Source organism: Ipomoea triloba, chromosome 12 (genome assembly GCF_003576645.1).
Source record: "Ipomoea triloba cultivar NCNSP0323 chromosome 12, ASM357664v1".
NCBI classification, from domain to species: domain Eukaryota; kingdom Viridiplantae; phylum Streptophyta; class Magnoliopsida; order Solanales; family Convolvulaceae; genus Ipomoea; species Ipomoea triloba.
Genome location: NC_044927.1, coordinates 2699127 through 2711318, shown reverse-complemented (window position 1 = coordinate 2711318; position 12192 = coordinate 2699127). Strand labels below are relative to the sequence as shown.

Genomic DNA, 12192 nt, shown 5'->3' with positions numbered 1-12192 from the left:
AAATAATTAAAATAATGTAATTTTAGCATAATTAAAAATGTACCATATATTCATGATCCACACAGCTATGTATATCATGGTCCATACAATAATTTACCAGAATTTTATTAAACAGTGCACCATGCCAATTTAACTGGGCCAATCTATCTATATACATATTATTATGTATATTATCTAAAACCCAACATCTTGGCCTAATTTTAAAGCCCAAACCCGATCCAAAAATCCACCATATATATACCAAAGAACCCGCCTCAAACCCGACTCCCCCACCTAATTCCTGTCGTCTCCATCGCGCCTCTGTCCTAACCCTTCCTCCCTCCCTGTACGGTTCCTCCCAGGTGAGCAACGGAAATGGAAGCCAAGCCAAAACCATCCACCTAAAGCCTGAATCAGTGTTTGCCTAACCCCAAAATTACTCATAATCTGCTAGAAATTCCACCATTTGAACACCAGAGAGCGATTCCAGAATATATCCATACCCTTGTATCTATAACCTCTGCGATTTCCAGATATCATATATGAAGGCTTTGGAACAAAGATTCTATAGTATAAGGTACGTTTATTTTAATTATATCATTTATAAATCCGTTATCTAACCATCTGTTATCTAACCGGCTACCAACATCAACAACTATACAGTTAGAAAGATACTAAAACGAAGTCAAGGTGCGCATGCAGAATAATCTCAAAGGTGAAAACTCAATTCGAAAGGGAGATGATCTTCCTAAAAAGATAAGTATTTTCAACTTATTTGAAAATCCTTATATGTTCTTTGTTCTTTGTTCATTCGTGAAAAACTATGTTCTTTGTTCATTCGTGATATTCCCTCATCTAGGTTTGGATTCCGTTATTTTATTAGCCATTTTGCACGATTTAATGGATGCATAGTAGGACACGGATTGTGAACAGAATGCCTAGATAAGAACATTACCTTTTTTTTAATCCATAAAACAATTTATCAAGCATAATCTCTAGCACATCTTATTAGAAAACCTCTAGCATGATCTATGAATCTCTAGCACAAATTAGCAGATTTAGCTTGTATTATACCTTTTCATTCCTTATGTTGATTGACTGGTTTTTCACATCTTATGCTAAACTCCTGCTTTAGCATTCTGCATTGGTAATAATATAATGGTCTCATGGATTCCCTTTTCACATCTTACATACCAAAATACAATTTGGTAGGTTAAATGTTTTTATCTGTTTTTATGTGTACAGTGCCACATTTGGAGCAGTAGAAACATTTTCTACCAAAATAGTGTTCTTTGTTTAGTTTGGGGCCAATGCTGAAGCTCTGATTTGGTTTCAGTACATTATTTTGTATTTACATGTTAGAGGTTATTTTTTCCTGTGTATTAAAAAGTAGTACAACTATATTTTGTAGTAGAAGTGTATTTAGATTCTCATTTCAATGTAAATCAGTGTAATATGAGATTTACAGTAAATTAAGATGCTGTATTTGGTAGATTAGCTACTGTTGTGTAATTGTTTCAATGAAATGAAATGAAATGAGAATCTGTTTGAAAACAATGGTGTTTTATATTGACTTTTGAAAAAAGTTTGTCTTTATTAATACTTAAAAAAAAAACACAAATATATAAGTCTTGCTCTCAAATCGGTAAAATGTTGCAAAAAGCAAAAAAAAACTTCAATTTTTTTTAACATATTATGACTCGAAATTAAATTTTGTTCTGATTTAGCATAAAAAAGGAACAGCTAAAGAACAAAGTCGTTTGTTCATGATTTTTTTTTTTACTAATGACAGCTTAATGGTGTTTTTTTACTAAACAATGGTGTTTTATTTGTTGTAAAAATATTAACATGTTAGCCAAGCAGCTTAGTGTTTATAATTTCACTAAGTTTTAGATTGTTGTAATTGAATGTGGGTGATTGTAATAAGTTATAGTTGATGTTGTGTTATGAAATCTGACTTACCATTGCAAAGGAAAGATTCATTTTTTTTTGAAAATGGTTAAAGTGAATTTTAAACTTAAATTTTGTTTACTTGACTGTAAATCTATTTTTGTTTTTAATATTTTCACTTACTTTATTTGTGTTACTTAATGGTATTTATATTTTTAAAATATTAACTTGTAAGCCAAAGGGCTTAGTGTTTATAATTTCACTAAGTTTTAGATTGTAATTTACTCTTCATGTTTTGTAATAAGTTATAGTTGATGTTGTGTTACAAAATTTGACTTACCATTGCAAAGGAGTGTTTGTATCTATTTTTTTTAAATGGTTAAAGTGATTTTTAGACTTCAATTTTTTTTCCCAGAATCCAAATCTTATTTGTTTTTAATTATTTAATTTTCTTTCTTACTTTGTTTGTGTTACTTACTACTATTGCAAATTGATATAGTTATGAATTTGAACTGCAAATTGTTGTTAAAAATAGTACTGATAAAAATATAATGACACAACTTAAAACATGTTTGCTAGGATGCATCTGAGATTAGTTTTCAAATATATCATTAAAATGTTCCTTAAGTATAAAATAGCAGTGCATTAAATATAGTTACATGTACAGATATCTCTATGTTCACTATCCTAAACTAATTTGTTACAAACTATTGCTGAATTGTATACATTCTTGCCCATCTTGCAAAATCACTTTATCCTCCTAATGTCTTGTTGGTTGCTTTCCATTGCATTGCATCCTTATAAGCTTCCTGCACACAGAAGATATAGCAAGTACAAATAGGAAAAGGATTTCATTACATAAGATAGCAAGTAGATATGGATACTGGTAAAACTTTCACCAATGTAATGGTGAAATTAGTCTAAAAAATTGTCACCACCAATTGTCTAATAGCACTCACACAGTGCTATTCAATCAAAAACATAAAAACACTTGCCCAAAAACAACAATTCAACAATAACAGTTCAACAATAATTGTTTACCTGATTAAAATCATCATCGATCACCTAAGCTGCTCCATGTGGTCTTGGTATATGAGAATGTATCACAGTGCCATACAGACAAAAAATGTTAAAAATTTTCTAGAATACTATTTTTTAAACTAAAAGAGTTAAAAGAAGATACAAAGCTTACCAAATGTGCAGGTGTTCTCAATCCTTAGCCTCAACACAACATAATCTTTAAGCTATTGTCTACTTCATCATGAATGTTTTCCCAACATGGCCTATGCAGCTTAACCATTTTCCTCCATTGTGCAGTTAGTCACATATGGAAATCCAAGCTCAAAATCATCAAAAAATAAAAAGACAAAGTCAATGCATTATAAGAAGTTTAAAGCTACAACAACAGGTAATATTACATTGTACCTTAAAGCTTCTTTCTCTCTTTCTCTTGCCCAGAATGGTAGTTTATCCCTTCAGCATTATCATTCTTATTTCTTGACTAAATACAAAATAAACTGACTTTTGATTCAAAAGAGAACTATGAGAACAAAAATAAAAGATATTAGAGTACAACCTGAAAGATTTAAAGGTAACCATGTATCTTTAGGAAAATTTAGATATCTTATTCATGATTTGTAACTTAGAGGACCATATATAGAAATTTATCATATTTTTTATGGGCAGTCTATATCTAATGTTCTGCAGTTTCTCAAGCTTATTCTTTTTTCAAGAAAAAAAAACAATATAGATCATTAGGATCCACAAATAATACGTGTGAAAATGTGATATTAACATTACCTCTTTGTCGTGAAAAAATGCATCCTTTGCTCTTGCTTGTGGTGCTTCAACTCGGACCAGCCGAACTCGGATAGCTCTCCTTGTATGCACAGGGCTAATATGACTTGCAAGGGTTGAAGAAGGTGTTTTATAGAAGGATTTGGTGGCTGAAGAGTTCCCAAAGACTCAACCATTAATTGCATCGGATACTGAAACGCCAATTCTGAGTATACCGACGGCTTGCAGTATTTATATTTTATATTTATGTAATATTTAATTTAATATGTAAAATTAAATTTAGATCATTTACATCTGTTGGGTTTGCCGTGTATTCATTTAGAGTTTGAATTTGTAACAACTTCCAATAACTTAGGGAATCCCAAAAGATTATTATGAATCAATTTTGTATTTAATTCTAACGTAAATATCTTGGTGGTTAACAAATCTGATCCTTAAACAAAATATAATACCAAAACGGCGTAGTTTAGAGTGGGCGGGAAAATGGGGCCATTTGATTGGCCGAAATCTTATGGCTTTATTAGATAGAAGGATACATTTGCAGTCTATTTGTGTTATTTCAAGGGCCATGTAGTGCCTTATTAATTCAATACACTTTTAGTACCCATTACCTGATATCAATTCAGTTTTATAGTGGTCCGATCCATTAAAAACCATAAGAACTTTAATGATGTAACAACAATTTTGTACGATAAAAAATAATAGTACAATATTTATAAAGTAATATACAATTGTACCATAATAAAAATACAGAAAAAATATTAATACCATAATAATCTAAATTATTCCTAAATCCTAATAATGAAAAAATCATAATTAAAATATTAAGTTTTGTTCTAAATATTCAAAATAGGATTAATTAAACGAAAAAGGCAAAAAAAAAAAAAAACACAGATTTGTTTATAAAAATGCAAGAAAATGATTTTTAAGATTCCTTATTTGTAATTTTTGATACTCAACTTTGAATGTTATGTATACAATTTGGCTAATTAATTGACCAAAATTCATGTTAAATTTTATATTGTATTTTTTAATACATTGTAACATATTCATAGTATATGTTTAACAATTATGTCAACTTTGATTGGGATGAAGTTCGAACCTAAGACATTCCTTATGGGAATCAATGAGTATGCTAAGAATAATAAATAGTTAACTATTCCGTTACTAAATTTTATACTAGCGGAATGCATGAGGTATTTAAGAATATTAAATAATATAATAAATAATAAAGTAGGAAAAATAATAATAATAAATATTAAAATCAAAATAATATGAATCATTCATTCTAACAAACAATTGAATCAATATTTTTTAATTTCCTTTAATTTTATTGGCTCTTATTAGATTTATAGTAGATTTTTTTTTATAAAAATATTTCAATATAATAATCATGACTTTATTATTAGGCAAGCCCACGGCGGTTTGCGCGGTTTTCTGCTGGTATTATTAGAAAAAAAAAAATGTCAAACTACACACTAATTAAACTTGGCTGGTAAATTTTTTTTAAAGGGTGGTCAACAAAGATTGCTTGGTTTTCAAGCTTTTACTCAGTCATACAATCTTCTTTACACCAAACTTTACGGGTCAACCACGAGTCTGATCTACACGATAGTGGATTTCAACTTTTAATCCCAAGTCATTACTTTATGAGTTATGACCAATGGACCATGATCAATAACTGTAATTAGAAAATCTATAACAGATTAGCAGTAATTAGTGTGTAATTTGCAGTAAAAAAGGGTGGTCGTCTATGATCAACAGTTCAATTTTGAAGATGAAATATCTACAACAGATTAGCAGTAATTAGTGTGTAATTTGCAATAAAAAAGGGTGGTCTATGATCAGCAATTCAATTTTGAAAGATGAAATATTATACTCCTAACATGTTTTAGGCTAGGAGTAAATAAAGATGGGTCAAATTCGCTCTAATATGTTAAATTCGTCAAACCCACTTTGTGCTACCCCAAATGCAGATATTGATTTCAGACTAACGAGGAACAAGTTTTTTATCTCTATTGAGGTTTCTTTATGATGTACAAATCTTTTCTTTAGCTAATTTTTTTCATATTTGCTCACAAAGAGAAATTTCATCACCTCAGGGCCCATCCTCTGACTCGACAAAATAATGGAAGGATAAATCATGATAATTAATCGTTCCATACTCCCCCATTAGATGAGAGGAATGGTGCGTGATGTACACAAGAAATCCACTACATAGGATTTAACATAACTTTTGCAATATAATACGACTACTAGAGCTCGATCATGTGTCTTTATTTATAACCTACCATCCAAAAATCTAACTGTTGCACTATATTCTAACAGAAACTTCGGCGAAGACTGCAATTGTGAGTCAAGTCAAGCCTCTCACTCGGTAGTCTTCTCCACAGTGTTAAGTCAGCTCTATCTGCTCCTTCTTTCTCCCATTCCATACGTTTCCATTTATAACCACCTTCAACTCTTGTTTCATTCCAATTCTCAATATAATCCTTAAAAATTGCCAGAACTAGGATCATCACACCTGTTTATTACTGGCATGGCGATTTTTTCCATTTCAGCCTTGTTTTGCGGGTCTAACAGGCCGGCGACGGCGTCACGGAGGGAAACGGGGAAGAAGACCGGAAAGCTGGGCGACAAGAAGCCGATAAAACTTCGTAGCGGTATAAGCAGCAAGGCTCTTTTGATGTCTAAAATGATATCTTGGAGAAAAGTGGAGGATGATGAGGATGAAGACAAAGTGTTGGATCGTCTTGATGATGATGATGATCAAGCTATATGGAAGAAGACGATTGTTAAAGGCGAAAAATGTCGACCCTGGGATTTTTCAGGCAAGATTTCGTATGATTCCAATGGAAATCTTATACTGGAATCTTAACTATAATTAGTCAGCTCTATATATGTGCCTGCTGGAATCTTAATTAGTCACCTCTGTATATGTTTGTGTTCTTGTTTGTTTGTTTGGTTTTTCTTGTAAATGGAATCATGATACCGGAGGAGAATAAAACAGTTGAAATCATTCAGTATGCAACAAGCTTGCAATCAAGAAATTATTATGCTCATGAAAGCTAAATAAGAGTTTTTTTTTTTTTTTTTTTTGAAATGATGAATAGATTATACTAATTTTATTATTATCATCTCGGATTTTTAATATCACTCAATAAACTTTTTAACTATAAATTTTTTACATATTTTAATTTTTACATTAAACAACCATCAAATCTGAAGATTGGAAACTCATTTCCATGCTTTCCATTCTTTTTTGCACCTTCATATAGTATTTTTTTTTCCAAAGTTAAAACTGTTTTGACCACCTTAACTAAAAATTAAAATAGTAATAATAATAATACTACTCCTAGACAATGGAGGATTCATTTCCTTTCTCCAAATCTAGGCAAAAGGGACTACAAGTTCTCTTTCAATTATAGTTGTTATGAGATTATTTGAAAAAACAAGTACTACTTTTTTGAATAGGAGGAATTAGACGGGGTTTACTCGCCCCCAAAAAATTATTGATTGTTCACACTAGCGTTTTCCGTGTCAAAACTGAAGAGTTACTCCTCTCGCACCATGTTCCGGACCTCTTTAAGAGGGCATCAAACCCAATCAATCACAACTTTTTCTCATAGTAATCTTTGGTAGATTATCTACAACCTCAGTTGGACAATAAAAACACTATTTTGAAGCTCAAAGAGAGAGAAAACTATTAAAATTACTTAATTGTCCTTAAACTTTATGGCGATTTAATAGCTATATTAACAAAAGATTAGAATAAGTAAGAATTTTATAATTAAGGATTTTATTAAACAAGATTATAAGTGGATAACAAAGTGATAAAATCAATGGGCAATTTTCAAAATTAATTAGAATTCCAAGAAATATATATTAACAAATCTAATACTCCTTATATGTTTAGCTGAGTTACCATAATTTACATCTCGTTAAGATGCTCTGTCCGATTACACAAGATAATAGTGATCAGCATATATCATCAGAGTTTTGCAGACAAAGATGAAAGATTTTGCGAGCAACCTCGGCTTCATCTCTGCTCTCTCCAATCACCTTCTCAACCTGATTCCTAGGCAGCCTCATCTTCACCTGAACAGGGCCGCCGGAGCCCTGCCTCGCCACCGACACATCAGACATTGATCTCCGCTTTAACATCAGACACTCGAGCCGCTCCTTTGCGCTCACGTGAGCACCACTACCAGACATTACCCGTGTCACCGCCCTTTCCTCGTCCGGAAACCTGGGCAATTCTACGAGAAAGTAAACCTTCTTAGGTTTCAACTCTTGTTGAGCCTCCAGCGGCTTCGCTCTTATCCCGGAACGCTTCACCGCTTCCGAATCCAACAACACGTGGCCTGGGTAATCCTTGAGAACGTCGAAAGCTGTGGCGGTTGTTGCTCTTAATTTGAACGTTTCGCCGCTGATCTTCATCACTTTGGCTGTCTTGCTTCCTCCAATGTTGTTCCCCATTTTTTCTGCTCTGAATCTGAATCTAAACAAACGCTTTAACCTAAATTAGCATGAATCTATTGTTGATATATGTGGTGCGTACGTTGGAGATTCCCACTTACATTAAACTGCAAAGAAGTGGAGACGGAGATTCACAGATTATCCTCGTATTCTCGCCTTACATTCTCTTTCAAAAGGATCGGCCATGATTAGCTTTTGCAGAAATCCATAAGTGGGAGAGTAAAGTTAAATGGTCCCCGATGAGATGGAGCCCTTTCTGCTTGCAGTGGGAATTGGCACGCCTGGCCTCCACTTCAACTGATTTTCAACTGCATGAGTAATATAAAATATGTGCAAATTACACCATGGATGATGGAACACAATACACCTTACATTATGGACAATGATACAAAATAAAGTCCAAATTATATTATTGCAATTAATATATTATATACTTGTAGATAAAGTGAATTACATAACGGATAAGTATATATAATATGTTACTTGTAATATATACATTATTTATTAACTGTAATTATATGATGTATTAATTGTATGTGCACATGATAAATTCTGATCCACAATATAACAATTATAATTATAAAATACGTGTGAATAACTTACACAAAATTATCATAATGTCAACAAGTTTTTTATTAAATAGAATGGACTGAATTAATGAATGAGATTAAATCCTATTTTTCACCGATTCCTTTTATCTCTTTTTAAATTTTTTTTTGAAGATTTATCTCTTTTTAATTGTATACACAATTGTATATACAACGTTGTGAAACTTGACTAGCAAAGGCTTGGTTAGGCGGAAAACCAAAAATGATGGGCAGAAGGCTCTATCAATTGTCATGGCTTCCGTCCATCTTCAGAATCGCCACAAGTCAAGGATTCTCCAATGCAGGCAATCCGTTTCGTAATGGCTCAGCTTTCTCCCATCTCCTTCAAGCCCAAGGTTTGCGGCCTCTTTCAGAACGCGGATTACCTGTTTGTCAATTTTCCTCACAGAAAAATGGAAACTTTTTACTCTCTGAATAGCTGCAGTTTCTATACCCTGGCTTCAACTGTGTGTATTAATTGAATGAGAGCATTTAGATTCTTGATGAAGGAGAAAATATAGCCTGAAGTTTTTAGTAATGCTTTGTCCATTTGTTTATTGCAGCATCGAGATCATATGCTCGCAGTAGACATTACTATGATCTATTTAAGGGTCGTGTACCTGGAGCCAAGGAATTCAGGAAAACTTGGGCTAAAGAAATGGAAGATGAGGATAACTGTTTATGGACTGGAAGTGAGGACGAGAGTGAGCCCGAAAATGGACCGAGTTCTTTGAAGAAGGAAATCAGAAAGGCCAAACAGCGAGCTAAAGAACACTCAGATCGAATTGATGCAGATGACAGTGATGAACTAAGAAGTGTGTGGTCTGGTAGTGATGAAGAGAAGACGTTGTGGACTGGTAGCGAAGGAGATGATGATGATGACATTCCTACAGAAGCGTACCCGAACGAGAAGAGTGATGAGTATATAGATAAACTGTTTGAGTTTGATGAAAAGCCAAAGTATCGAACGCTCTCAGAGGCTTTAAAAGACGAGGAGGAACCAGAAGAGTTATCGCCCGGAAAGCAAGCTAGGAAGCTTGCAGTTGAAAATGCCCTTAAGAAATTGAAGAAAGGACCTGATGGTAGATACACCAATGTGTGGGAGGTCATGAGCGATCTGGACATTCTAATTGGGGCTTTTGAGAACATCATTTCAGGGCCAGAATATGCTGAACTCAGGCAGGGGGGACCTAGGAAGTTGAATATGCAGTTTTTTAAGGACATTCAAGCTCGCATGAGAGATCCAAACTATAAATTCTCTCCCGAACTCAAGTTAAAACCGAAGAGCAAAGTGGTACCGAGAAAGAAGTGGCAGAAGGTAGAATCTAGACGTAGAAAAGCCCGGAAGCGCTAGCTAAGCTGTAGCCTTTTCTAGGCATCCAAACTTTTGTAGGTATGAATGTCCTATCCTTGTCTTTGATCATTCCATTTTCAACAAACATTAACCCTGATTCTCTATCTCTTTAAGGTGACTGAAGAAATGGAGCTGGCATTTGTAGAATTTAATGCAGAAAAGTGTTTCAGCTTTAATTTGAGAATACTTGGTAGGTACAATAAACACCCAAAGACTGATGCTTTATATAATATAATGTTACTGCTATGTATAGTCTATCAGACTCGAACTAGGATGCTTTATATAATATAATGTTACTGCTATTGATAGTCTATCAGACTCGAACTAGGCCGGGGTGATCAATTTACTCAAATATGGTAGCTATTCATGTTCATGTTCTGCCAGTAGCTGATAGGTGGAACTATATCAAATTTATGATCCATCACCATCCTTGGTTGATGCATGTACACATTGTCGATGGCATGCATTCTCTGCATATAGGGGTTCACTGTCATGGGAGATGGATTCCTGTACTGGTACACCTGCATGTTATTCATCATGTTGTATGGTGGATAATGATATTGTAATTGTTGACCAGCTAACTCTACATGTTCTTTCCCTTCCATAGTAGTAAAATAGGGAAAGTTAGATTTGGGACCTAGGGAATCCATCATGGAATTCTCCTTTCTTCCCACAATGCTTGCATAATCCTGATGTACATGTGGATTATTATCCATCTCCATAGTTGTAGAAAACTTCTTGTCTCTTTCTCCTTCCTGGGACTCAAATGCCATACTCTGTTTAAATGGCTTTTCATTGCCCAGACTCTCATAGAGTTGGGGTAACATAGGCTGTCTCTTGGATGCCCTGACACTGTTGATTTGGCTGTGAACTTGGTTCTGGTAGTTTTCATCACTCAGCCACTTAAGAAGCTCCATGTTGTGGTAATCACCATTGAGGAGCTCTGGATTCTGGAAGTCCCCATCTCTGTACTGGGTTTCAGATCCTTTTTCTTGGTTTGCCAGTTCTTGCAGGGACAAAAGCTCTGCATGTTTGCCTGATTTCACTAGCCTCATGATCACTATTTCAGCATCAACATTCCCAGATACTGTAACCTTCTGCTCTTCAACATCCATGCTCACCTGATAAACCCCTGAGTAAAAAGTAAAAACCCCACACAACACTATAGTTTAGGCAACCAAAGAATGGCCTTTTTTTAGGAGTACTAAAGTAGAACATGGAAGATGGAACAAGAAGGTTTCATACCTTCAATCTTCTTGAGGAGTTTCTTCACTTTCTTCCTGCACCCTACACAGTTAATCTGAACTTTGAGAACATGGGTCTGCAAAAACAAGAAGAAAAGGACAGAATCAGAGAGGCAAATGAGAAAAGTGAAGATGGGCATAACTTTGTATAAAGGAAGGGAATGTGAGTGTGACCTGAATCTTCAGAAACTCAATTTCATCAATAGCAGACATTGCTAGCAGTGGTTTAGTTGCTTTGTTCTCTTTTGGCAAATGAAGGGTGTATTGCTTCTCCCTACTTTTAGAATAGCTTGTTTATACTGCAATGATATTACATTATTTTGCCACACTAATTCTCAACTTCTTTTAAGTTTTTTTTTTTTTTTTCTCTTCAAATAACATGAATTGTTGTACCTCTTACAACACAGAGAAGACTGGAAAATGTCAGTGTTTGTTTGTGTGGGAGGGACCAGAAAAGTGTGATTTGACCAATGGTCAGAGATTTTTGATTGACAGCTCGACTTATAGGAATTTCAGAATCAGGCATTGTGTGTGAAAGGATCCTAGTTACATCAAAACTACTTGGTTCCAAACATTTCTTTTTTCCAAGAAAGATTAGTACTCTTTCCAATCTCATTTTGTTCATTGTCAAATCAATACTTCATTTTCCACATTAAAAAAAAAAACAATTTTGTATAATTATTACTTTTAATTTTTTATATGTCATAAAACTCTTAATATAATTTTTGAATGCATACATTTTATTAATAAAATTACATAAACTTTAATTTATATAGCTCGAGTTAAACTTGATTATTCATATCTTAAGTCCTAGGGAGTATTTATTACACTCTAAAAAGGACTTCAATCTTTGACTTAGTTT

The 12192-nt window shown here is 33.7% G+C and overlaps 3 protein-coding genes and 1 long non-coding RNA gene across 5 annotated transcripts; 2 read left to right on the top strand and 2 right to left on the bottom strand.

The window, feature by feature from the left end:
- The first annotated feature begins 278 nt into the window (after window positions 1–278).
- On the top strand, window positions 279–4073 carry LOC115998037. The gene is made up of 3 exons (XR_004093827.1): window positions 279–556; window positions 643–3277; window positions 3730–4073. It is a non-coding gene; the product is annotated as an uncharacterized LOC115998037 (long non-coding RNA).
- Window positions 4074–7497: 3424 nt separating this feature from the next.
- On the bottom strand, window positions 7498–8447 carry LOC116000024 (uncharacterized protein At1g66480-like). Its single transcript, XM_031240012.1, has 2 exons — window positions 8247–8447; window positions 7498–8167 (listed from the first exon to the last, which is right to left on the bottom strand). Exon 2 carries the CDS (start codon window positions 8143–8145, stop codon window positions 7645–7647), a length of 501 nt encoding a protein of 166 aa, XP_031095872.1. The 5' UTR covers window positions 8146–8167; window positions 8247–8447; the 3' UTR covers window positions 7498–7644.
- A 480-nt stretch (window positions 8448–8927) lies between these two features.
- LOC115998681 lies at window positions 8928–11662 on the top strand. 2 transcript variants are annotated; one of them, XR_004093945.1, is made up of 4 exons: window positions 8928–9088; window positions 9296–10125; window positions 10201–10276; window positions 11091–11662. XR_004093945.1 is itself a non-coding variant. In XM_031238309.1 (3 exons), exons 1-2 carry the CDS (start codon window positions 8956–8958, stop codon window positions 10084–10086), a joined length of 924 nt encoding a protein of 307 aa, XP_031094169.1. In that variant the 5' UTR covers window positions 8928–8955; the 3' UTR covers window positions 10087–10125; window positions 10201–10397. The 2 variants fall into 2 exon arrangements, 1 of the variants encoding a protein (XP_031094169.1); XM_031238309.1 differs by lacking the exon at window positions 11091–11662 and having other exon boundaries at window positions 10201–10397.
- On the bottom strand, window positions 10434–11543 carry LOC115998820 (heavy metal-associated isoprenylated plant protein 37-like). Its single transcript, XM_031238479.1, has 3 exons — window positions 11505–11543; window positions 11332–11407; window positions 10434–11218 (listed from the first exon to the last, which is right to left on the bottom strand). Exons 1-3 carry the CDS (start codon window positions 11541–11543, stop codon window positions 10434–10436), a joined length of 900 nt encoding a protein of 299 aa, XP_031094339.1.
- Window positions 11663–12192: the final 530 nt, after the last annotated feature.

Coding starts and splice junctions, on each gene's coding strand:
- LOC115998681 (XM_031238309.1), top strand. CDS start 8,956: ATGATGGGCAGAAGGCTCTATCAATTGTCATGGCTTCCGTCCATCTTC. Junction 9,089..9,295: donor CCATCTCCTTCAAGCCCAAG/GTTTGCGGCCTC, acceptor TGTTTATTGCAG/CATCGAGATCATATGCTCGC.
- LOC116000024 (XM_031240012.1), bottom strand. CDS start 8,145: ATGGGGAACAACATTGGAGGAAGCAAGACAGCCAAAGTGATGAAGATC.
- LOC115998820 (XM_031238479.1), bottom strand. CDS start 11,543: ATGTCTGCTATTGATGAAATTGAGTTTCTGAAGATTCAG. Junction 11,408..11,504: donor TTGAGTTTCTGAAGATTCAG/GTCACACTCACA, acceptor TTGTTTTTGCAG/ACCCATGTTCTCAAAGTTCA. Junction 11,219..11,331: donor ACTCCTCAAGAAGATTGAAG/GTATGAAACCTT, acceptor CTTTTTACTCAG/GGGTTTATCAGGTGAGCATG.